We start from the raw sequence: 27,462 nt of genomic DNA on the forward strand, positions 1-27,462 counted from the left end.
AATGATGAATGAATGAATGATGAATGAATGAATGATGAATGAATGAATGAATGAATGATGAATGAATGATGAATGAATGAATGAATGATGAATGAATGAATGAATGAATGAATGAATGAATGAATAAATAAACAAATATTCATTGGCGAATTTTCATTTCTAATTAGCTAGTCTACGGTGTAGAATCTTAATTCAGATAGCAACTAGGTCTATTGCTTGGTAGGTTTGAATGGAATTATTAATTATCAATTGGGAAAGAGTTCAGCAAGTGACTTCTTCATTTCTTCATCATATTCTCTGATGTGGTGCGATCTTTTCAATTTTTGAGGGACAAGACGTGCCCCTCAAAAAGGTGGAATGAACATAAAAAATGAAAGGAGAGTTGAACAAAAACATATTTCATATGGACTGAATGGAGGTTTCTTTGGAATCTAGTAACATAGCATAAAATAATATAATATATAATCTGAAACATGATAAGTCTGTACCTATATTTTTCTCTCATGACTCACTTTTACGCCAATTGTCTAATGACTCATCATCCATGTCTAGTCTATTCTTTATTCAAATGTTATTCACACTCTTATTATCTCAGTCACTGAATTCACTCCATATCCAATGTCTCAGTTTTAAAAGTTTACTTGTTTTTTTTTATGTTTATCTCCCTTTTCTCCTTCCGATTATCAAGATTTATTGACTGATCCTCTAACCTTCAATTATGATTATTATACAATTTCAGAAGCTTCAATCAATTAATAATCAATGTAATTAGTGATTCCATTCAGGGTTGATTTCGATCATGAACTTCAATAAGAGTTCCAGTTCTATGCCAATCACCAGTTCAAATTTTAATCCACCAAATCCGTAGGCCTATAAGCCTACATGTTGTTTGATTAAGACTCTTGAATAAGCGGTCAACCCTTCAATAAATAGCTCTGATCATTAATAAAATATAGCTCAACTACTTAGTAATAAGTAAGAGACAATTATTGTCTAGAAAGCCTTATACCGTGAATAAACAGGTTTTCTATGTACTATCATCATAAAAAATTGTATACATAACAATCGATTGAACAATAACATTGATTTCATTCAAAGTCTACCCTTAAAGAAAATCTTGATTTCATATGAAGATGTGTCAAATAAATTATTCTCTTGTATTTTTTCTTCTGTAAAAGGGGACTCAATTAATGAAACATTAGAGTCACTATCTTCAATATAATATTAGGGCATTTCCAGCAGCTGAATAACTTTTATAACTGAATACAATGAAAACATACTGAATCAGACCAATTCAGCATTCAAAAAAGGCGCTGCACTAAACTTTAGTTCAAAATTCCAACACATGAACACTACAGGTTGGTCTCCTCTCCCCTGTATTGGAGGAGATTTTGGAAGGGAATATCCAAAAAGACAATGTAAAATAGGCTACTCGAGGATTGTTTGACACTCGCAATAGAAGCAAAATTCAAGGGAATGCATAGCAAGCCATATTCAAGATCAATTCAAATCGGCTTTAACTGACAAGGGGTTTTCAAGGCAAAAGACTTGTTTGACCCATGCAATAAAAGCTAAATTCGAATGAATACCTATCGAGCCATATTCAAGATCAATTCCAATCAAGTCTGTCGGCTTTAACTGACAAGGGGTATTCAAGGCAAAGTCAAGACTTGTTTGACCCATGCAATAAAAGCAAAATTCGAACAAATACCTATCGAGCCATATTCAAGATCGATTACAACCAAGTTTGTTAGCCTTGAAAAACAAGGGTATGCTGCTTTCGATTCTAGTATGGAAATTCAAGGGGATTCCGAGTTGAATGTCAAGCAAGATCGTTTCCAGCTGGATTCAACTTCAGCCTTGATTGGCAAGTGAAGGCTGCTTCTAATTCAAGCCTTGAATCAAGCCTTACTGCTGACTGGGTATATATATATATATATATAGATTCATGGCACAGGAAATAATGCAAGTCATTGAAAAACTCATATTGTAACATTTTGAAACTTTGATTGAAACTTGTGAATATTGTCAGAGAGAAATCAGGTGATTTCACCTCTAAGATCACATGTTTGTGAATTTCCTCATTTTCAAGGTGTTCATTCCAGAGATATTAGCAGTTTTGAACACTTTATCATGGATTTTACCTTTTCGAATTAATACTCATTCGAAAGCTTATGAAATGGAGAAGTTTTTGAGATATTAAAACCATTATAATTACCCGGAGAAAAATCGAGAAAAAACGGTTTGAAATTTGACTTTGAATTTGAAGAATAGCATTTTTTCAAGTTTAAGTCCTAATAGAGAACTACAAAATATCTAACAACAAATAAAATTACATTAATCTTGTTAGAAATGTTTTTCCATTTCCAACAATACCTTTGAAATTGAAATTCGACCAGTAGTTTTCCAGTTATTGAGTATTTAATGACCGGAAGTAGGCATATTCTGAAAATATCGAAAAATCGATACATCTCAAAAAATAAGGTCGATAGTGAAAAGGTTTACTGAACTTTTATTGTCAGAAATGTCGAGTAGAATCTATGGTCAACGGCTGTTTCAACCTTGGTGGGACACTTTGTATAAGCTAAGGTGCTTAGGCTTTTCCAACTCCACTGTGGCATGGGTAAGGTCTTATTTGCAGGGTCAATGTCAGTGTGTGAGGGTCGGGGAAGAGTGTTCGGGCTGGCATGAGGTAAATAGAGGCGTTCATCAAGGTTCGCTCTTGGGTCCTCTGCTGTTCAGCATCTACATAAATGACGTGACTACTACTTTACTAACTTCTAAATACCACCTTTATGCAGACGACCTACAAATCTACAAACATTTCAACAAAATTTATTTCAGCATTGTGGTGGAGGAGGTCAATGCTGACGTGGCCAGAGTTATTGAATGGTCTAGAAATTATGGACTCAAAATTAATGAGACAAAGTCAAAGGTTGGCTACTCAAGACTCTTCAACACACTTGAATTTTCAAATGAACCATACATTACAATCAACAACGTTCAATTGCAGTACAGTTCAGATGTTAAAAGTTTGGGACTCACTTGCCCCATTTCACCAACCTCGGTCAAGGCATTTGAACATGGTTAAAATCTATCAGCTGGTCAAATCAGAAATAATTCGTTCCAACAACACCAGTTACGTTTGACCACGGTCAAACCAATGGTTAAGTTTGACTGCCGCCGAACGGGCGATCAAATTATTTGAACACAGTCAAAAGACTGGTTTGATCAATTTCCTTGCTTGTTTGTGTGTTATGTTTTTGACACAATGAAAAATTTCAAAGTTTTTAGAGCGATTGATTCAGCTGTAGTAAGTTATCTATTAGGTCCGTTCTCGGAATATTTTAATTAGTAAATTATTATAGTATAGAAAATATAGGAGGATTTTGAAAAAGATTTGCTTTACTCTTTTATTACTCAGTAGGCCTATGTTATTCAATCCTTACATCAACCAATGCAGTCTATCTCATTAGAATTGGGATGTTCTTTGTTCATAAAAAAAATGTCAAAATTGATGGTGATTTGTAAATCTTTTTATAATTATGAGAGTATCCAATTCATATTTGAAATATTATTATAATTTATTATAGGTGTGTGACTATACAAAACGTCTGTGCCAGGGGCAGGGGCATATATAAGAAGGGGGACTAGGGCATAGCCACCTCTAAAACAGTGGTATTAAAGGTGGCTAGGCCTAGGGGGCCCGCCCCGGAATAATGAATATGAAGAAAAATCAGCACAGTAATTACAGAAAAATATGAGCAGCAAAACTGATCATGGGGTGCTACCATATTCACCATATTACAGCATTTAATTTGGATTTTCGTTTAATAATAATTATTAATTCATGAGCATTCGAATAATTGCAATATCATATGAGTGATTTTTATCCATCAAAATCAGATGTAGCCAATAGCAAGCCAGCAAACATGTTGGCCAACTTCAGAAAATTACAGCTACAAGAGTTAACAATGTTCAAATTTGACCGAGGGAGTTTTGATCAATCCCGAGTTTGGTGGAACAGTTGTATGTTTTGAACGAGTGATCAAATCTCGAATATGGTCTAATTGACCATGGCTAGGCTATATTTGATCAAGGTTGGTGAAACGGGGCAACTGTGACTAAGACTTTGGAATGGAAAAATCATGTGACCTTGACTTGCAATAGAGTCATTGCGGGCATTATGACTTTGGAGAAGATTGCTGACAGTATTAATTTCTCCACAAGGATTATGTTGGTCAAGACCTTGATTTTTCCAATTTTCAACTACTGTGACGTTGTGAATCTTAATATGACAGTTCAACTTCCACAGAGGATGCAGCCTACCCACAATTACTGTGTATGCTTCATCTTTAACCTTAGACGTGATGATCAAGTGACTGAATACTTTGACAGACCTAATCTCACGAGGCTGCATGATTTTAGGGCGCTTCATGCTGTTATCTTTCTGCATACGACCTTAAAAACTGGAGCCCCTAAGTATATTGCAGAGGACTTTCAATATTTTAGTGATATCAGTTGGGGTGGTACACGGCATGACTCCCATCTGCTGGCTGACCCAACTCACAGGACAGTCATGTTCAACAAGTCCTTTTTTGTGACAGCTTGTGGATTGTGGGATTCATTGCCGGGTGAATTGAAGCGCATTGAGGGTATTTGTCTTCCGGTGGATCAGCGGTGGTGAGAGTGGCTGGGCTCAGTGGGGGGTGCACGCGCATGTGTGTGTGTGTGTTTTCTTTTCTTGCTTTCATACTTCTCATAGTTTTGATACTTCCATTTATACTCCAATATTCAGTCTCAAAATCAACAGACCCCATATTGGGATAGCAGGATCAACTTGCTGGCCGAAAGAAAGCAATTCTCAGATTGTGTGTTATTGAACAAACCTTTGTTTGTTGTAGATAATAATAGTCCTATTATCAATTATCTGTTACCCTATACTCTATAACTCATACCCTATACCTCACACCCTATACCCTGTACTGGGGTAGCAGGCACAACTTGCTGGCCGACAGAGTGCGATTCTCAGATTGAATGTCCTTGAACAAACCTCTGTTTGTTGTAGAGATTAATCCCCCTATTAATTCTCTGTACCCCGTAGCCTACACCCTGTACCTCGTACACCTTATCTATACACTGTACCCAGTACCGGGCTTGCAGACTCAGTCTGCCTGCTGTTTGACATCCGGATCCATTTGCCTGTGAAGAGTTACCCTAATCCCACTCATCACCCACCCTGAATCCCAAAGGCCGGGTGCCGAATCGGCTGGAAACCGCGCGGGGAAACGCGCCTCCCTTATACCTGAATATCTCGTGACAAAAGCAGATGGTACAGAATTAGGTTAGGGGGAGAACAGTTGGTCCGATATCCTCTCCAGTCAGTACTGCTACTGACCTTGACCCATATCCAACTGAGGCAAGTCTGCATAGTAGCAATACTTTGCAAGAATATGAAATATTATATATTATAATTATAATTATATTATAATTCTATATTATATGAATATAGAACAGATGATAGGTTGTGTGACATAACCCTGCAATGTGGGTGAAACATGTCGCAGCAACATGGGGCATTATAATGAAGCTGAATAAACCAATATTATTACAAAATATACTCTGGTAAGGCTGATATAAGTCTACAATATGTGAAAATTATATTGGTAAATGATACGAAAAATCCTTGTTTTGTAAATAAGTGCGAGCTTGCACTCAATCACCTTCATTTTATCATAGTTACATTTCTAAATAATTTCTCATCCTAACTCCTTCTCCTACTAAATCTTCAACTATGTTATAAATTAAATAATCTTACTTATAGGCTAACACTTTGGATCTGACTCCTATTTACAGACAAAGTCCAGTAGTCTAACATACTGTACTTTTTGTGAGAAGTATCTTGTTAAATAATGTAACTTGTTGTTTTATACTTTTGTAAATATTTGAATGAATTTCGAGTGGATAAATTTGATTTGATATTCAATAAATTTGATAATTCTTTTTCAGAATATCTTATCAATAAAACTATCCCTGCTCATATGAGTAGGACATTTTTGTCTTATATACTGGATTTCCGATACAGTTTGGACCATACACTCATTGAAGTAGCTATGGAAGATATGATAGGTTCGTACCACATTCATAAAGCATTGGGGATAGCTTTTCCACACCAACTAGTTAAGGTTAGTATGAAAAATTATCCAACTTCAATAAAGTATCAGTTATTGTCGTTGTCTTAGCAACTGTTTTGTACTTTCAACTATAATCTATGATCTACATATTGATTGTGCTCACTTTTCTTGGTGTCAGGAGTGGGATAGTTTTCGAATGAACATGAACTATAGTGAGGTCCACGTTATAATGACAGTGTGTGATTTGCAATGATGTTGCTATCCTTGTCTTTCTCTCAAAAAAGCAGATGGCACTATCTCTTTCACACATTGCGATGTTGTCACATCGTTTATCAACAATGTGTGTATCAAAAATTTAAATAATTGACAAAATATTTAATCTCAATCATGGAAGTTTATTATTACATCTTTAAAAAATATACTTTCTTGACAAATAAAATATGATTAACTATTTTCAACAATGATGAACAGTTAAATTCATCAAATATACCAGTATCAGCTGTTTGGGTGGCAAGGCTGAAATCTGACAACTCTTTTCTCCTATCTTCCTACACTGCCATTATAACGTGGACCTCACTATAGTCAAGATTATATTTTTTGGGTTACAAAAAGTTCAATGTGAGCAAGTTCATTAAGAACTTGGAATCTTAAAAAATATTATAATGGAATATGAGATTAAGCATTGGGATTAAACTATGGGGAAAGGTTGTTCATTTAACCATATATTTTCCACATTCACATATTATCAATTTTACAGATGATTGGGGATCGTCTCTTTGGCTCTGGTATAGCTGAAAGTGCCCTTATGTATGCTGAAGTCTCAAACCAACCAGTATATATGTATAGATTTGGCTATATTGGCAGCAGGAGTTTGATCAAACATTTCAATCTCAGTAAAATCGATGAACTTGGTGAGCTGACAAATTATCTTCCTCCACCTACTGTCGTCTGGAGTACTTATTTTACTTCCTGGAACATAATAGTGAAGTGTCACTATTTCGCTCACAAGACAAAAAACATGAAAAACTCCCTAGGAACAAAAATAGTAACTCAATTTGCATGACATGAGAAGCATCTCTATTTAAAAAGCTTGATTTGAAAATAGGGTGAAAGGTTGTAGCTGAGATGATGAGAAACCATGTAGAATTGTTATTGAGCCAACTGAAATCATTATCTCAACCAGAAATTTGATCAACTCATGGAAGATATGTATGTATGCTAAACGTACTACATAAGTACTTGCCGGTAATATTAGTAAAAATAAATGTTTGTATGATATTACATACTATGATGTTGCATTTGGATATACCAGTATTGTTGCTATTATCCCTAGTTTGCAAATAAATTTGCAAAAGTTAAGGCTGTCCAGCTTCCAAATATACTGGGGTTCTGACAACAGCTTTAGCTCAGGATAGATGCATGAATATTTCCACCATAATGAACCACCATGGGTTCAAGTAACTGATAATTAACAATTCTTACCGCTGCTCTCTTGAAGATATTGAAGAATACCAGTAAGGAAATCAAAAAGATAGTCAGTGACTGATTATCAGTAACCATATATTTAATCAATAATAATGAAAATCAACTATTATTCTTCTAATTGAGTTTCAAAACGCTCATCATGAAATACAGGTGTGCACTAATTTATCCTTTTGAAATTCCTTGAGACTTACTATGCCAGTTCTAGAAGTTCTCTGGATCCTTATATGATGTATTGCAGACTTATTATTAATATCAGTAGAAATTTGTTGACTGAATAATATGACTATTATCAAAGGATGATGAGTGATAGTTGCTCTGAATAAGATCAATATTATAGATTATAATTTACTAATATTGTATATGCTGCAGAATAAAATGCTTGGTACCAAGACAGCTCAAACAGTGTATCATGAGATGAATCAGGAAAAGAATGAAAACTTGTAATATTTTGTATGCTGACAAAAACACAAGTATATTCCCATAAAATATATGAATATAAATCTATATAAATAAATTTTTCAATATCTCAAATATCACAAGGATTGTTAGCATTCACAATACTGTTAGCTATCACATATAATTTTATTAATACTGATATATGAAACTTCAGGTCAATTCAGAATTTCACAAATTGGAACCTGTTCAGTCTATAGATTCAATAGAATATATTAATTCAATCAATAATTATTATTCAACAAAACAATCATTTAAAATCTCAGGGATATCAATTCGTGCCATGCACGGAAATAAGCTTCCTACATATATCAAATATATTCATAAAAAGAGTTCTTACTAAATATATTATAGTGTTTGACACGTTGCAAAATTTTCAAACTTGAATCAAATTTATATAGCGCTTTTGACTAATTCCCCAATTCACTAAAAAAGGCCTTAGTTTAATGAGCTCATTAAAACCTAAACACTCACTCAAACGACATTTGCTGAAGTTCTTGTAGAATAATTAATTATCTCCAAAAATTAATCAGTCGAATCCTTTCGACTCTGCTGGGCTCAGGTACAGTTCAAATCGCATGTAATTTCCTATCAGTATTAAATATATATGGGAATATTTTACAATTTGGAACTCTTAAATAATCACTGAGTTCATAAACAATCAAACATTAATTACAAAAAATTGAACATTTAGAAAGGGACTGGCTTGATGCTTTTTAAAAAAATAATTGAAAAGAGCCCTATCCTCATGTGCTGCTGTATCAGTCAAGATCACAAGCCAGAGAGAGCATTTCTTGGAAAAATTATCATCTCTTCCTCTAAAATTTGTAAGCCCTCATCTAATTAGTTTTCTAGTCTTTGTAAGACGTGATGTGATTGGCTATTTAAGATTCAGGGTTTCTTCAGCTTTTTGTTATAGAATAATAAATAAGATTATACTCAAATAAATTATATAATAGATCATGAGCATTTCAATTAAATAAATCCTAATATTTATACTAATATAATAATGAATACATTTACTTTTTATGTGAGCTTTGTACACTCTTCAAAATAACACAATAATCCTTGCTTTTCCATTACATAAACCTTCCTTTACATATAATATTCAATAATTATCCAAATAAAATATATTTCATTCATAATAGTTGAGGGATCGGTCAGCTGATTTGCTTGCCTAATAAATCAATAAATTGTCAGCTGATCTGAGATCATGTGACATGCTAAATCAAAACAAGGATTCTAATCTCAAATTGTGCAAATTTTTTTCATACTCTGTCAATAAATAAACTAAGTCTCTTTATAATTTTGCTTCTGCCAAAGAATTCAAACTAGTGCATGAATATATTTTCCATGGTTCTCTTTATAGATAGTATGACTGCTCCTTATCAAAAAGAAGATTCAATTTTATTATAATGTTACCTTGACTAGGCTAACTGTTTATTATTATATTATTATTATTATTATATTATATTATATTATATTATTATTATTATTATTATTATTATTATCTTTATTTCATTAAAGATAGTTTGTTTTTTCTGAATTATTTTATTGTGTCAAAGGGGTCGTCACAATACTTGAGCCTGGTTACACAAAAGCAGGTTGAATTCCAACCGTGATCTATTTCACGAGTACCAATCAGAGAAGGACTTTTTGATAAGATTTGCTCTGATTGGTTCTTGTCAAATTAATCACAATTAATCTGAAACACGCGAACTGTAAAATTAATCACAATTAATCTGAAACATGTGAGCTGGAATCGGTCATTGTTTCAAGCTGATAACTGTTTACAACTTTGCCAATAGATTATATGATTTGCAGTATAATTATTTTATTTTCAATCACTTAAATTTGATACTGATGGGCACCCATCATAAAAAATATTGAAACCCTACCTTATAAAAATATTCACGGCCGGACATCTGTGTAATACATGCAATGAATTGTCAGCAGATTGATTATGAATAATATTCTATAGTCTGATTGATCCTATCTCCAAAGTAGATGATATATGATAGCATAAAGAAACAATAGCTTAAGCTATTGTTTCTCTATGATAATAGTGATATCAGGGTATGGAGGAATTCCTTTTTTATTAATATTGTCATTAAAATGAAAAATTTTAAAAAACCTTGTGATATCACTTTTAAAACATTGACACACAGTTTAAAAAGAAATATTCATGCTAAATCTCATCGAATTATATCAAAGCGTTTAGCCATAACCACGTTACACACAGACAGATAAGAGCAGATAGAGTTGAAGCATAGATGTTAATAGACTAAAAAAATGAACGATTAAATGAACGATTCATTCATAGAAAAAAATTGAGTTGAATAAAAAAAAAATTACTCAGTGAACAGTGAATGTCTTATTCAAATGATGAAGACAGAAAGACAGGTTCTGAGGTCAGACCCATGTCATGCATGTTGAAGTTGCGCTCCATGCGGCGTTTCTGGAGTAGCTCTTCTGAATCCAGCCTCCTTACCATTTTTACAATGATACCAGGATGCTTGTCAAACTCCTTCTTGAAACGCAGGCGATGGCATTTGTCTATCATCATGTCCTCTATTGGATAGGCTAGCAAACGACCCACATCTTTGATGATTGCGACAACATTTTCTTCTTTCTGCATCAGCACTCCATGTATTTATACTGTGTTACAACGCGAATACTGCTCACAATCCTCGACCCTTAGCTCAAGATCAGCTATCCTCCTTTGAAGCCCAATATTTTCACTTCTCAGTTCATCCACCGTTTCCACCAACTTGGAAATTTCACCTTTCTGCTCCTCAACCATCTTTCTAGCTTCTGCAACTTCAGTGTGACAGAACTCTATTGAAGCGCCGTAACTACACACGTTTCCACACGGTTAAAATCCTCCCTAAGCCTATGTTCATGTTTGTTTGTATATTGACGCTGTTCCAAATGTACCTGCACATGCTTATGAATAAAAATGTTTCCAATTCGATTCAGTTCCCTTAGAATCTACACACTTGTCTTGGCCAAAAGTCGCCCTGCTCCATTAAATAATTGACGTCCTCAGCAGATAGGCTGAAGCACTTTCCATGGAAGTTCTTGTTGCAGTCACAGCAGCATGACACTTTCACTATTTACGGTCTCAAGCGATTTCAGACAAGTGTTCTATGTTTATGTTTTTGTTTTTGGATCAAAGATCCAAAGGTTCAAAGAACCTCACATGTCAACCAAAGCTCATTGTGTATCCCAAAGTATATTAGTTAGGCAAACCAACTCCCGTGTCCTTTACAAGGTCTAGGAGTTTCTTCCCTATACCAACATCCCATTCCTCACCTGGTTGCTTACTGTCAAACAGAGCCCTTCTTCTAGCTCCAAGACTTTCACAATCCAGTATGATATGCTTAGCAGTCTCTTCGGACTGATTACAAAGCCTACACATCTGGCTTTCAATTATGAGTCCAATCGTGTGGAGAATGAAGATGTTTCCTGAAGTGGCCATGTCCAGTTATCAGGGCAAATTAACTGCTCGACCTGACCTCCACCCAGACTCACCAGCCAGCTGGTGAAGCAAAGGCTTGTGTCTGCCAACAGCCTTTTGCCAAGTGCTTGACCAGGGTGACCCTGTCATTGCTGGTGATGTGGGTCCCTGGACCATCCACTCATTGTGTGGAAGACTGTTGTTTCACTTATGCCACAGCCCTGCTTTGGGCCAAAGAATGGCATACTAAAACTCGGCTTAGCAAGCTCATCTGCACGCTCATTACCTCCCATGCCTACATGGCCAGGTACCCAACCAAGATGCACAGAGTTGCATGTTGTAAGCCTGCTGAGAGTTTTGTGGCACTCCCACAACAATTTGGACTTCATCTCATTGAAGTCAAGATCCTTGAGAGCAGCCTGACAATCTGACAGGATTAATTTATGCTTATTGCAATAGCGTCTGGCAATGCCTATGTTGGCACAAGCCATGATGCCCCAAATCTCTGCCAGAAAGATGGTACAGTGTTGTCCTAGACTTCCACTCCTCTCTAAAGCAGAATTTAAAAGAGAAAGGTTTAGTAAAAACCAACTCTGTGCTAATGACATCTGACGTCATGTGAGCAACAGCTTTGGTGATTGTGCAATGGCCTGTTCCAAACAGGCCTTCTCTTCATTGGCCTGCAACTTCCAGTCAATTGGCTGATAAGACAGGTGTTACAGTTATCAGACATTGTATAATGAGAAATATTTGATGTTAAACAAAAAAGATCAATTTCAAGAACATATTTTTCATGCACACCATAAAAAGGACACTTTGTGACACAATGAGAGTGGCAGTAGTAGACATATTCAATTCAATTCAATTTATTCATTCTTTGCACATTTTACATAGTTTGAATACACAAAAATACAAAATAAATAAAGAGTACAAAAGAATGTGTAGCTCGCAAGACTTTCGTCTGTTCGCGAGCATGAGTAAGAGAATATAAAGATTGAGAAACGTAGAAAAGAAAAAATATTTATAAAATAGAATATAATAAATGACTAAGAATAGCCTAATGGTAAAATAAATTTGAAATACAGAGTGAAATGAAGAACAGTTTTTTTTACAATATAAGAGGGAAAACCTGAGAAAGAGAAGAAGCACAGTGAATGCACAAGTCAACTGGTGATGAGAAGAGGTGAGTGGAGAAACGTAAATTTAGAATTTGTTATAAGCTACTGCCTTTGATTACTGAAAACGTCAGGTGATGTTTTGATCCATGATAAGATTTCTTTTCTCTTATAGCAATTTTGATTGTCTGATATGAAGTCTTGTGGTATAATATTTACTAGTTTGTCACATCTATACGGAAATTGCATTCTACATACTGTTAGATTAGTTTCAGGTAAGTCAGATCTCCTGTAAGTTTGGCGCGTGTTATATGGAGTAATTCGGGTATTGAAAAGATTTTTGTTTTTTAATAAATATGAAATTAAATTTTTCAAGTAGAGTTGTTTGATTGTAAGTATGTTAGATTCCTGGAAGAGAATTCTAGTAGGATACAGCCTTGGTTTGCTTAGTGCCACTTTTATTATATGTTTTTGAACATTGAAGATCTTGTTTATATGACATTCAGCAGTACCCCCCCATACCCTAATTCCATATTGCAACACAGATTGTGCGTAAGCAAAGTAGGCCATTCTAGTAATTTGTTGCATTTTCAACTGGCTCATTTTGTAAAATTTATTTGTTAGATACTTGACCTTGTGACATAGAGATTGGATCTGGGAATCCCATCTCAGATGACGGTCAACAATTATTCCCAGGTATTTAACGGTTTTAGAGTCCTCTAGTTTAGGACAGTCACAATCATTCAAACCTATTTTATTACATTTGATATTATGAATTTTCAAGTTTATTCGGTTTACAGGTTGAGTAGCAGCATTTGGTGTGAAGGTCATGAATGAAGATTTTTTATGATTCAGAGTCAGGGTATGATAGTCAAGCCAGTTCTTGACCCTGGAAATACCCTTCTCAGCTGATATTTTAGTACTCTCCCAGTTATCACCCGAAAAAACTAAAGTGGTGTCGTCGGCAAATGAGATTGTTTGACCATTTTGCAAGTCGAGATTCAGGAGGTCATTAATGTATAGTATGAATAAAATTGGTGAGAGTACAGTCCCCTGCGGTAAGCCGTAATCTAAAAGATTTTCAGTACTGGATTTATTTTCAATTGATAATATTTGAGAGCGACCTTCAAGGTAGCTTGTAAAAAGTTTCAGGGGCAAACCTCGAATTCCAATTCTATTGAGCTTTTCCAACAGTTTGGTGTGTGGGACAGTATCGAATGCTTTTTTCAAGTCAATAAAAATTGCAATAGATTTTTTATTATTACTAAAATTTTCAGTTAAAGTTTTTACTAATAACGAAATAGCGTCTTCTGTGTTTTTTCCTTCTTGAAATCCAAACTGGTTAGGGTGAATCACCTTACTCACAACCATGTATTGTACTAGCCGCTTTTTAATAAGCTTTTCCATGATCTTTGAAAATCCACTTAGCAAGCTTATTGGGCGGTAGTTATTGGGATCGTCAACATCTCCCGATTTATGTAAAGGTATGACTTTAGCCACCTTGAACTCCTCCGGAAAGAAACCTTCTTCAAAGCATTTATTAATTATAATTTTTAAAGGTTTAGCAATATAGTGGGCAATGATTTTTAGACAGCTATTATTTATGTTATTAATTCCTGGTGCTGAGCTGGATTTGAGGTCTTTAATTGTTTTGATAATTTCTTCCTCATTTGTCGGGAAAAGGAAAAAGGAATTTGGGAAACCTATTCGTGAAAAACGGGAATTTTGACCAGTTGGAGGAGGGATGTTTTTATTTTCTTTATTCAGTTCTTCTGCGAGTACTCTCCCGATAGACGAAAAATGTTTATTTAAAATTTCAGGATCAATATCAGTCTTTGAATTTTTCTTTTCTACATCAAGTATTTCATTTATGGTATTCCATGTCTTCCTGGAGTTACCTCTACTTTGCTCCAATTTATTTCTGTAATACCTAATCTTGGTTTCTTTCAGTAATTTGTTTAGGACGTTTCTATAGCGAGTGTAGCATTGTTTCATTTCGTTATTATGTGGTTGCTTCTGTAGTTTTTTGTGCATTTTATTTCTGGTTTGAATAGCTCTTATTAGTCCGGTGGTGATCCAGTTCTTTAGTGGTTTATTTCTGTGTGATGTCTTATTTTGCATTTTCAATATGGGTTGAAAGTTTTTGTTCAAAAGAGTGTACTAGTGTATGGATGTTATTATTATTTATTACCTCCTCCCAATCTTCATTTTCAAGATTTGAAATTAATTTATTGAAAACAATTTTTTCAGTAATAGTGTTTGCTAAATTAGGCCTATCAGAACCACCGTCTGCGGTTTTAATATGGATACTGGTGCTGTAATGGTCAGTTATATCGGTCTTGAAAATAGCACCTATCAAATCTTCAGCTTTGAAGGAACTATTTTTGAAAAAGATATGATCAATGCACGATTCCGATTGATTTTGGACTCGAGTAGGTTTATTTATATAGGAGACGAAACCGTTTGAAGACAATATGTTGAAATAATCAATAGAAATAGCGGTAGTCTGTTTTAGATTGATATTGATATCACCAATTAGAATTATATTTTTATGTGCGAGCAGTCTTTCTAAAGTACTTTCCAAAGCATTCAAAAAAAGATTTGCTGATAGAGAGGGTGATCTGTATATTGCAATTAAATTGATCTCATTTTTAGTGATAGGATTTTTAATATTAAGTATCAATGAGTCTGATTCCATAATTTCAATGTTTAATTTGTTAAAAGACAGTTCATTACTGATGAAAACACAGATACCATTCTTTCTATTTCTCTTACCTGGCTGATTTATTGACGAGTAACCATTCAAAACATAGTTGAAAGGCTCGTCTTCGCTCATCCACGTCTCAGACAATACTATAATATTAAATTTTAAGGAACAGTTTTCAATTGTGTAGGCGAATTCATCGAAATTCTTGTTTAGGCTTCGTATGTTCATGTGAAGAACACTCATTGAACTCCTCTCCACATCATTAACAAAATTAATTGGTAGGGGTGGAAGAATATTATCTAACTCAATTGTACTGTAGCATTCCTGTGCAACTTCATTGTCAAAATTATCAATTATTACCATGAAAGGTTATTAAAAAGATTAAAAAGGAAAGAGAAAAAATAGACAAGAGAAAGTAGAAAAGATATAAGCTACTAATTTCTTTGAAAAACTATGTGATAAAAGAAAAATTAACGTTAAATGAAAATTTGTTAGTTTTTAATTTTAAAAGTTACTTAAATTAGGTATAGAGAAGAAGTGGTATAGGCACATTCAAGCCATGCCTCAAACGAAATTTTATCAGGTAAACTTGATCATCTTTCTGTACGGCATTTCTATATTTTGTTTACCTCACAAAAGAAAGGATAATCTAGTTGACTGAGATAGTAGGCTACTATCGATGAACGAAAATAAAAATAAGAATAAAAATAAAAACAAAGTGCTTAATGTAAGAGAGAGATACCGCCGTGAGCGAGAGGAGAAACTGCATCACCTCTGCTCTATTGCAAACTGTTACTACGATAAGAACAGAAGTAGATGAAGGAATCTTGCTGTATTTTTGAAAGAGAACTGTAACTAGAGAATTTGGTGATCAGGGTCGACAATGCTACCCGGACTAGGCACTCTAATGATAAGATTGCTTGGAAAGTTTTACCGAGGAACAAAATCATGAAAAGAACAAGAATCAAACATTGAATTGACAAGTAAGCCGTTGCAGCCTAGAGTGCAATTTATCAATTTTTATATTTTATTTACTTATTTATATTCTTTTTTTACTAGTTAACACAGTCTCTCCGCTCACTCCAAGGCAATAATCCCCTCCAAAAATAACTAAGACCTATGAACATCTCATAAAAAATACATATGTACATTAATAAAGTGAAATAAAAATCGAATATAAAATAAAAGTCATCTCAGCGTTCTCACTTCATTCACATAATTCACACATTTAGAATAAGCACAATTGAGAATTCTCCCCATTACATCCCCCTCCGTTATAAGGCACAATACGAAGATACAAATCACTTGTTACAGAAAAGCAAGGATGGATAGGGGAAAAGAAAAGAAATACGCTTTTTTCGTTCATTGCAATACATTTGAATCATTAAATAGAAATCGCATGATATTGAGATGTGGGAAAAAATAATATTCAAATTAAGTTAAAAATATAACTGGAGATAATTAAACGAAAGTAATGGGAAAAGAAACAAAAGCTTAAATATGTAAGTTGTAGAATTAAATAATAATTGTAATTAAATAATAATAATAATTAAATAATATTAATAATAACAATTGTAAGTTGTAGAATTAAAAAAATAATAATCAGCCAACCGAATCAATCCTTGGGGAACAAGAGAACTATTTTGAAATAATCAATTTAGATAATACAGCTTTATAGCTATATAAATATCATCTATCATCTATAATATTCATCTATCGTTCATTTGATAATTGAATTTATAGTTATCACAATCAATTATTATTAGAATTATTCTTATTTGGGAAAAAAAATCTACATTATCAAATAAAAATAGGTACCATCAGTCAGTTAAGTTGGATTCTTCTTTCGAAAAATTAAGGAGTCAAGTACAGGTGGCCATAAGAGCGTTTAGATCATTATCTGTATTTATAGTAAACACCCTTCCCTTATCCACCTTTCGGACCTTTAGATTTCCAGCCCAGTCAACCCAAACATACTTGAACCCCAGGTCCTTCTGAATTTTTTTAGCTTGGGCTAGTAACCTTTTCCGCTCTAGAGTTAATGACAAATTAATATAAATTGGTTGATCGTCACCTTGATTGCCAAAGATTCGAGAGGACAGCTTCCTCAACTGTTTCTTGCCTGCGAGCACCTGGTGAACGACGTCGCGACGCACAAACTTGGCGACGATGGCGGGCGTCGGCTGCGCTGCACTCTTCTTTAGGCGGTGACATACGTCAATCGCCTCGGCTCCCACAGTCACGCCAACCGCCTTACATGTCGCTATCACCAAATCTGCCACATTCTCGTTATCAGCAACCGGCACACCTCGAATCTCCAGCGTATTCTTCCGGCCATACTGCTCGAGTGCATCCAACTTATTGGTCAAAAGTTCGACATTCTTTTTCAGTTCTATATTATCCATTTTTAAAGATGAGATAATCACCTCCTGAGCCTTAATGATTTCACTCTGTGTTGTAAGAATAACGGCGTTCGAACTGAGCTGCTGCTTACACGCATCAAGCGATTCCTCCAGCTTGGCTTGACCACTAAGAATCTCGTTTTTTAAGTCCAATAACAATTTTTTAAGAGCGTCATTTGTTATTGTTGACGTGTCAGTGTTATTTGAAGCTTGAGAATCCGAACCAGTAGCCGTTTTCCCTGGTGTAGTTTTCACTGGCGTATCTGAGCTGCTATTACGCTGTATTCTCAGTTTCGATAAACAGTTTTTACACGACCAGTTTTTTGATATAAGTTCAAGTTCAGGCTCACTTAAGATCTTTCCACCATTGACACATTTCCCATGGAAAATTAAGCCGCACTGCAAGCACAACACTCCGTCCTTAGCCGAACGATTTACGGACAAATTGCAACTCGCACAATCACTCATTTTAGAGGTAAATTCGGGAGAATAAAAAAGTTCGGAAACGGAAGAAGAAGAAAAACAAGTGAAAAACTGTACAGAACTAACCAAATTAATAAAAGAGAGGCACGACTGTAGAATAAAGTTACTGCATAGCAAAGATAAGAAGGTTACGATAACGGAGCATCGGTTCAAAACGACCTTCTGCAACGAGAGCTACAGCGATACTTTTGATGTTCATGACATATTCAAATATTCAATAAAGTTTCATCATCCACTTACTTTCAGATTTGAATATTCATGCAATTTCAGATTATAATTCAATATGTTTTCTAGAAGCATCACATGGAGAGGATTGTCATTATATTCTTGATTTGGATGACTCTACAGTTGAATCTGAGGATGATTTGATAATGTCTGAGAAAATGACTCGAATGTGGGGCGAATTCGTTTCAAACAGGTACAGATAATATTAATTCCTTTTTTATTATTCTACCTCTTTTTCTTTTTCTTCTTCTTCTTTTTATTTTTCTTCTTATTTACATTCTTCTTCTTCTTCTTCTTTCTCTCCTTCTTCTTCCTCTTCTTTCTGTTTTTCTATTTCCATTTCTTCTTCTTTTTCTCTTCCTATTTCTATTTCTTATTCTTATTCTTTCTCATTCCCCATTCCTATTTCTTCTTCTTCTTTTTCTTCTTCTTCTTCTCTTCTTCTTCTTCCTCTTCTTCTTCTTCTTCTTTTTGGTGCGGAGCAACTTCGGCGAAACCCCAACATTCCTATCTGTCTTCCGCCGTCCTGCAGCAGAGTTCAGACAGTCCAAGGTCACAGACCAACTCTATCCTTCCCGAAGCGGGGAAGCGCTGCGACCTCTCAAGCTTGACTTCATTCCCCGCTTCTGTAAACACCTGAACGTTGCGAACTCCTTTTGGGGCCTATGTGACCTCCTAACCCTAGAGTGGAGTAGCCCGCTGGCGTGACTCCTGTGTGGGAGCCCCGCACGCTTGACGACGGCGCTATTCTGCTAATTCCTCCCCTTGTTCTATATCCTTTCCCCTCACACCTAGAGCAAGAACTAAGATCGGCTAGCTTAGCTGAAATCCGGCAAGTCAATAGAAAACCCAAGAGGATTCAAAACTGACGCTAAGAACTGGATTATTTCAACTGGAAGACATCATATAGGAAACATAATCTTCAACAATATGTGAGCTCACTCACCCAACCAGTTTGCACCCCAACGCAGAATCTATTATTACTACTAATACCCACTCTAGTACATGGGTTTCCCATAGTTGAGTATGTTAATTTCCAATAGAATTAAATTCCATATCCTTTTATAGACTTATTGTATTGTATTTCAGATATTTTGTACTTTTTATGTTTCAATTATTGCTTGTTTGTATTTTTTTAAAGCAAATGAATTTATTTATTATTCATTTATTTAATAAGAGCTAACTTGGAGTATCATATTATACAGTAGAGATACCATACAATTACCCACTATAGTGAGGTCCACGTTATAATGGCAGTGGATAAAGATAGAAGAATAGCGATGCCGATTCTCTGCATTAATTATATTTCTACACTGTCAAAAACATAATTGGCATCGTTGGACCTGGAAAAGGATAGTACCACCGGCTATGTCGCATGATGGACAAGGATAGCAAACCAAAGATGATCAAATACTGTCATTATAACTTGGACCTCACTATACAATACTTTATGTATACATACTATACATGAGAAATACAAATTATTGCATAGGGAATCCATACAATGAGTAACAATACAAAAATCAACCCCAGATATGAATGTACTGTATGTATTGGAATTAATAGTATTGTGAAGTGGTTGAATATTCAAATGAGCATATCCAAATTCTTTCAAGGTTGGGCGGTAAAGCGAACTCAACTCTATTTAATAGAAATAATTTTCATTCATTTTTCAGTATACACAAACTTGAAGAACATATATTCCTGGCAGATATGCGTGAGAAATTGCCTAGACTTTCATACATTGAAATAGAATCACCGAGCCGCATGTATGTTACAAGCACTGAAAATATGTCAAACATGCTATATTGGCGAGAATATTTACTACGAGAAATAGCAACCATTGGAAAAAAAGGTACAAGAATAATAGTTCTACTCTCTTCTCTATAAAAGTAGATCATGCTCTCTATGTAGTCCAGTCTAGTCCAGTCCAGTAGCTATATTGGCGAGAATATTTACTACGAGAAATAGCAACAATTGGAAAAAAGGTACAAGAATAATTGCTACTCTCTTCTCTATAAAAGTAGATCATGTTCTCTATGTAGTCCAGTCAAGGAAGGGTTATAGAGAGAAAAGTTTGGAGGACAATTTTTGACCCCATAGTTCTGTTTAGGTTAGAAAGGAGGTAAACATATCATAAGTTCATAAGTCCCCACCCCTACACCTTTTGCAAAGGGGGTTGAGGTGGTTCAAAGGTACTATTTTTTGGTTTCTCGCATATAACACGGAAACTATGACTCTTATGAACATAGCTGTTATATGAAAAAATGAAGCTTACATAATTTCCTACAATATGTATCTGAGAACATTTCTTAATCTTCTCTAGTTTTCGAGATATTCGCACTTGAAGGTGTGATATTTTTGAAAAAAAAACACTTTTGCCTCCATTTTTTTTATTTTTGCTCTTATGATTTCTTGAAAATTGATGGGAAGAATCCATGCTGATCATCAGCTTACAGAGCATTAGATTCTCTTCAATTTGATGTATAATTTCACACTTTTACGCATTTCCCTACAACTGTGGCAGCAGCTTTAGTGTTGAGTGTGAAAACTCCAGTTTTGCAACAATAGACCAATTGACAAAAGAATTCGAAGGGAATGTTTTGAGCACAATTTTTGACTTTGCAGCTTTGTTAAGACTAGTTAGGAGGAGAACATAAATCAGGAGTCCCAATTCAAAATATAACAATGAAAGGAAAACTTGGAATAGTGAAATAATACATCATTTCAAAGAGAATTCAATGCTCTACAAACCTACGATAAGCAACAGTTTTTGTGATGCATTGTTGGAGAGTTATAAGCCCTGAAAGAGCAAAACATTGGATAAAAACGTGTTATTTTAAGAATTACACACCTTCAAGAGCGAATATCTCGGAGACTATTGTGAATATCACGAAATTCCACAAGACAAAAAGTGTAGAGAATTCATCAAGCTTTATTTTAGAATAGTTAGTTTTGTCGGTTAAACGCATTGTTTTCAAGATATGCGCGTGGAAGCAAAAAGCTGAAAAATGCATTTTTAAACCACCCTCACCTCATTTAGCACATGAGTTAGGAATTGGGACCTCTGATTTATGTTTTCTTAACTAGTCTCAACAAAGCTGCAAAGTCAAAAACTGTGTTCAAAACATTCCCTTCAAATTCCTTTGTCAATTGGTCTTTTGTTGCAAAACTGGAGTTTTCACACTTAACACTAAAGCTGCTGCAACAGTTGTAGGAAAATGCGTAAAAGTGTGAAATTATACATCAAATTAAAGAGAATTCAATTCTCTATGACCTGACAATCGGCATGGATTTCCCATCGATTTTCAAAAAGTTATAAGAGCCAAAATAGAAAAAAATGGAGGCAAAAGTGTTTTTTTTTCAAAAATCTCACACGTTTAAGAGCATATATCTCGGAAACTAGAGAAGATATGGAAAAAATGTTAGATGGATGTTACAGGAAATTCTGTGAGCTTCAATTTTTCATATAACAGTGATGTCCATAAGAGTCATAAATTCCGTGTTATATGCGAGAAACCAAAAAATAGTACCTTTGAACCACCTCCACCCCCTTTGCAGAAGGTGTAGGGGTGGGGACTTATGATATGTTTACCTCCTTTCCAACCTAAACAATACTTCGGGGTCAAAAATTGTCTTCCAAACTTTTCCCTCCATACCCTATTTTGAGCATTCATTGCCTGGACTAATGTCAAAATATTAAGAATTGATTATTTCTACTTTCCTTGTCCTATTACCATAGGTGAGGAAAGTATTGCTTTTCAAAAAAAGTTGAGGCCAATTTCTAAATTTCCATACATTTCAAGGACTCCTGAGTCCAAAAAAGTGTTTTAAAACGATCACACGCCCGAAAACGGCATAAACATGAGCCAAAACTAGGGATATAGGTTATGTTAGAGGTTAGGTCTATAGATCCCATCCACGCAATGACTCCAGAAAGAATCATGAACATTTTATTGTGTGGACATAGAGCAGATTTCTTCTCCATTTAATACTTATTTTATTTTAAATCCTGAAATGATAATCGATCTATTTATATTTTTCTAATAAAAATGAGCTAATAGTTAATTTTTTACAAATTTTTCAAAAGTGTGATCATCCCATACTCAGAAGGCCATGACACTTCAGATGGAATCCGTTTGAAAGTGTGGTATATGCTGCTATCTGTGTGTTCCAAAGGAACACTTTTAAGGAGACATTATAAGTTAGTCTTGTGATGCATACTGATTCCATTTGGATTCACATATTGAATGAAATGCACTGAAAGCTGAGATGATTCCATTTGGAGTCACTATGCATTGTAGGGTCCTGTCACTACAATAAGTTGGAGAGTCTCTCTTCGAATACATTATTCCATATAATTGCTTATGATGAATCAAAGTAATTTCGACAGCAATTTTTGTTTTCCTTTCAGATGAATCCAGTAGCAGTGCATTGAAACTTAGTTATTTTCCATTAATAGTGATATCATTTTTTGTTGGGCTTTTGGTTTGGAAGTATTTCTTGCAAGTAGTTCATAAATACCTATTAGTTATTATTGTGAAGATTCATCATGTACTATGGAGAAAACATCATAGTTGACTGACACTTCCACTTCATATTTTAAGGCTGTGCAATAACTCACTGAAAGTTATTTTTGGTCATTTTTAGTAAATTGAATAACTTTCTCAAAAATTGATATTTTCAGAATTTTTTTTTAAGATCAACAATAAAATAAAGAATCCTCCATCTTCCAAATCTCAAGGATTCATCTCTTACTGAACTTGAAATGCTCTGTTCAAAAAATTTAAATTTTAGGCACTCATATCTCAAAAAGTAATGATTGGAAAAAAATGTTCTCCTGTATGAGAAAGATTTTTCATTTTGATACCTTGATGATATACAAATCGAGAAATTTTGAATAATATCACCAGTAGAAAGTTCATTTTTAGCCTTTGCACATGTTGTTGCATGATGAACCGAAAGATTTAGAACTTATAGAACACTGGATTATTTATGTATTGGAGGTCCGCCGCAAAGTAGACCCACGTTAATCCATGAAAAGCGACCCACGCCGTGGGATGTTTTGTAAACCATTGCTATAGAATTATCCATAATCAATCAGCTGAGAAGTGGATTATTCATTGAATGTATTACACAGATGTCTAGAGAAGCCTAGCAATGGTTTTTTCCCACAGATACCTTTAAAAGTGACCATTCCTGCACTGATTACAGAACGCAAAGAAAAGAATCACTTTTCCGCACTAGTGCGCAGAGTGATTACTTTGCATACTCCAGATTTGCAACATGGCAACACAAAATACTTAGAGGGTTATATGAAGGATTAGTGCACGAAAACAAAAATTAAGTTTGTAACAATGACTGTGGTTAAATTTAGATAAGAATAATTTCAAAGGCTACCCTACATTTATGATAAAATCCCAATCTAGAAATACAAGAATAATGATCATCTAAATCATAATTAGATAATCATCATTTAATAATAAATAATAGTTATATTTATTGATAATTATTATTTCAACTGCAAGCAATGGAAAAAGTAGCAAATATACATTATGAAATTCGAATCTTAAGGTTAAATGATTACTGTTTGATATCCATATAAATAAAAATAATAAAAAACATAAGAATACTACAATGAATATTCTCTGTTGTCTATGTTTTTCAGTTTACTTTGAGCATTTTTCTCGGTAATTTGAGCAAAAGTCTGAATCTCTGAATCCTGTTCCAGTACTTTTTAGCTGGATGAAACAAACTTAGGTACGATTCTTCCCGCTAGGTCATGCGCTTGTCAGTTCAGCCATCTTGAAGCCATCCCAATCAGCTGTTGGTGTGTATTTTGAATGCAAATTTCTTGTTCCATCTGTATTTTTTCTGATTCTTGAATGAATAAAAATGAGAACTTTGGCTGAGAATTTTCAACTTCAATTGGATTATCAATTTTTAAATGAATTAAGGTTGTTATTAATAATAGCATCACACACACACACACACACACACACAAACATTTGATGGATTTCAACCATCATTTTACCGGTAATTACCCACTTTTCATATTCAATGGTAACTGTAGGAAAAATTTAATGTGAAATATGTGCGCAAAGTTCTGCTGCACTCAAGAAACCATTCCACCCTCGCCTATGGCTCATGCGTAAATGTTTCTTTCGGTGCAGCAAACTGTCACTTTGCGCACTAGTTGCACAAATAACTAATTAAAAAACATCCCACAGCGTGGATTGCTTTTCGTGGATTAGCGTGGGTCTACTTTGCGGCGGGCCTAAGCCAGCTGCTAGAGCATTACCACCACTGATTCGCGGTATCCACAGTCAGATAGGCTCATAAAAACTGATGTGCCTGATCAAATAAATTCTTATTCATAGCTTCTTGGAAGAAAACAGAGTTTTTGTGTCAAATTATAAAAATACTCAATGGGACCCAGGAATTATCAGATTGCAACTATTCCATAATATTTCACAGAGCATGTTTATTTACACAAATTAAACAATATCTTGTTAAGCCTTTAACCACGTAGAATACTAAAAAATCTTGCAATCATTGTAAATCACATTGTGAAATTTTGTTCAACTAATGATTAACACACTGGCTGAGAATATTATGATTCTACATCAATGTTGAATCTTCAGTAATTTAATTTCCTCGTAATGAGAGTGAATTCAATTGAATCAGACTGGTAACCTGGAAAAAACTTCGAGTCTGGGACCAAATTTGAACAAAAAATACATAAACAAAGCTACAGCAATTATATTGTCAATTTTCTGCTAGAACCCACATTCTTATCTATCATCATGGTTGACGCCAGGAGTCATTATTCTGTATCTACTCAGTAGCCTACTATATTGGTCTCCACACATCCCCGTCATCTTCATCGAACGTTTCAAAGTCATCAAATTCTTCAAAATCCTGAATGGGCAGATCGCGCCAGTAGTGAGCCTGACCTAAGTCGAAGGCGTAAAAGTGACCTAAATACACATTAGGACCTTGAACTTCTGTGAAGCATATTGATAAACTGTCCCTTGTAGTATAGTTATCGAATATATCTGGATAATAGTAGGTGGTTCTGTTGTATCGCTCGTAGCATATTCTGCAAAATTAAAAAAAATGGAAATTAAGCAAAATTTGAGAGATGAAAAATGAGACTAGCTATTCAAATGAGAAACTATAATGCTTAGAGTAGTTGCAACTTGTAACCAAGGTTGAATGCTTAGTGAGTTGCTTGGTGAGGTTGAATGCTTAGTGATTGAAAGGTTGTTGGTAGAGTACTGTATAGTTACACACAAATCGAATTCTGGACTAACGAGTTTTTGTCGTCCTTGAAAATAATATTCTAATTGATTGAACATAGCTTGTCAAATAATTTCAATGTAGGCTATCTACACACAAGCATAATGTGTTTGCCAAGTTCCCTTCAATTTGGTAGAATTTATAAGGACGACAAAAAATCGTAGGTCCAGAAATCGATGTGTATGTAACTGGCTCAAGAAGTGGCTCAGGTTGGATTGGATGAGATCTTATTATTTGAAAAAACACAACTGTTGCCTATACAATATCTACGTGAATTACAGAGCTGGAGTGCAGCTTCAGCGTTGGAGGAATATGAAAAGTGAGATTCTGAAAAATTTCACAATAGGTACCGGGAAATTTTGGGTAGAGGTGAATGGTGAAAATATGTTGTTCTATTTTGAATGTGAATCCTAGTAGAAGGCTCTTCTATATACTAAGGGACCAAGATGCAAGACGGTCTATAGTGCGGAACACAGCCGTCTAGAGACAGAGATACCATGTATCAAAAAAGCCTATATCGTCCACACGTCCATACAGATTTGGAGGAAACAGATAATTTTTCGCAAGAGTTCTCAACATTGCATGGAGTCTTCTCTATTTCTGCTAAGGAGCCATAGACCTGCAATTTTTGATTTCGCAACCGGCCCATAGACGAGGATTGGTCTATAGACATGTCTCGTAGGCAGGCTGGACATATTTGTGACACCAAAATCGCGCAACATGTTGTCTCCTAGTGAGTACTGTGCTTGGAGAAAGTCTTCCACAAGACTAGCTTAAAGCTTTTTCCTCTACCTACTGACTAAAGAGCCTACTTTACTCCCTGAAACATAATACTAAAGTGTCGCTCTCGGTAGGAAAAACAGAAAAACTCCCCAGAGTGTGAAAGTAACTCCATTTAAATAACATGGGAAGCATCTCTATTTTAAAAACTCACATTTGAAATAGGTTAGAAGGTCTAAGCTCAGATGAGGAAGCATATAGAGTAGTCATTAAACCAACTAAGTTAAATACCTCAACCAGACATTAATTTGATCAATATATGAAATATATGTTTCATGCTAAAATTATTACTAACTTCATATCAGTATACTATAAAAAGGTATTAATATTTTTCCATATTCCATGTTATTCAAAATACCAACCAACAAATATTCCTCATTAACTAATCAAATTTGAAACGGGAACTTCATCATAGTGTTGTAGTCGAGTCGGCGGCCATTGTTGTTATAACTTTTGCCGACAGATAGCGCTGTCGGCGGTGAACTGTGTGATTACAAGACAGCTGTTTAATTTTCAAGTTACGTTGTAACACATTTTACTGGTCATGTAAGTTTTTAAAAATTATTTTATTTGCAGTTTTAAAAAAAAATTAGGTGGAGGAAAAATGTTGTGTGCTGTACATCACGAGTGAAAAATGTTTTTTCTCCCTCAGGAAAATTGTTGCCATCGGCTTTGCCTCGGGCTTCAAACTTTTCCCTCAGGGAGAAAAAACAGTACTTTTAACTCTAGATATACAAATAACAATTAGTGGAAGTAAAAAAGCTAAACCTCTAGACCTCAAGAGAAAATTGCCTGAAGGAGAATGCAATTGTTTTTGGATTGAGTTTTTGAAATACTGGTAACAATCAAGAGATTTAACTAGATAACTTATAATCTTGAATTTCAGGGATTCCGAAAATTTTCCACTTTTGTGAAA

At 34.7% G+C, this 27,462-nt stretch overlaps 2 protein-coding genes across 2 annotated transcripts in view; one reads left to right on the top strand and one right to left on the bottom strand.

Moving 5' to 3' along the window:
* The first annotated feature begins 2,607 nt into the window (after positions 1-2,607).
* On the top strand, positions 2,608-25,224 carry LOC111064062 (esterase FE4). The gene is made up of 6 exons (XM_039439073.1): positions 2,608-2,935; positions 6,010-6,185; positions 6,892-7,045; positions 18,534-18,657; positions 20,141-20,319; positions 22,879-25,224. Exons 2-6 carry the CDS (start codon positions 6,042-6,044, stop codon positions 23,043-23,045), a joined length of 768 nt encoding a protein of 255 aa, XP_039295007.1. The 5' UTR covers positions 2,608-2,935; positions 6,010-6,041; the 3' UTR covers positions 23,046-25,224.
* LOC111064061 (esterase FE4) overlaps positions 24,929-27,462 on the bottom strand; it is a 153,995-nt gene continuing 151,461 nt past the window's right edge. Inside the window, exon 9 of the mRNA XM_039439473.1 lies at positions 24,929-25,566. Coding sequence (XP_039295407.1) covers positions 25,317-25,566 — 250 coding nt within the window. The 3' untranslated portion in view covers positions 24,929-25,316. The remainder of the gene's footprint in view (positions 25,567-27,462) is intronic.

This window comes from Nilaparvata lugens, chromosome 12, assembly GCF_014356525.2.
Source record: "Nilaparvata lugens isolate BPH chromosome 12, ASM1435652v1, whole genome shotgun sequence".
In the NCBI taxonomy this organism is placed as follows: Eukaryota; Metazoa; Arthropoda; class Insecta; order Hemiptera; family Delphacidae; genus Nilaparvata; species Nilaparvata lugens.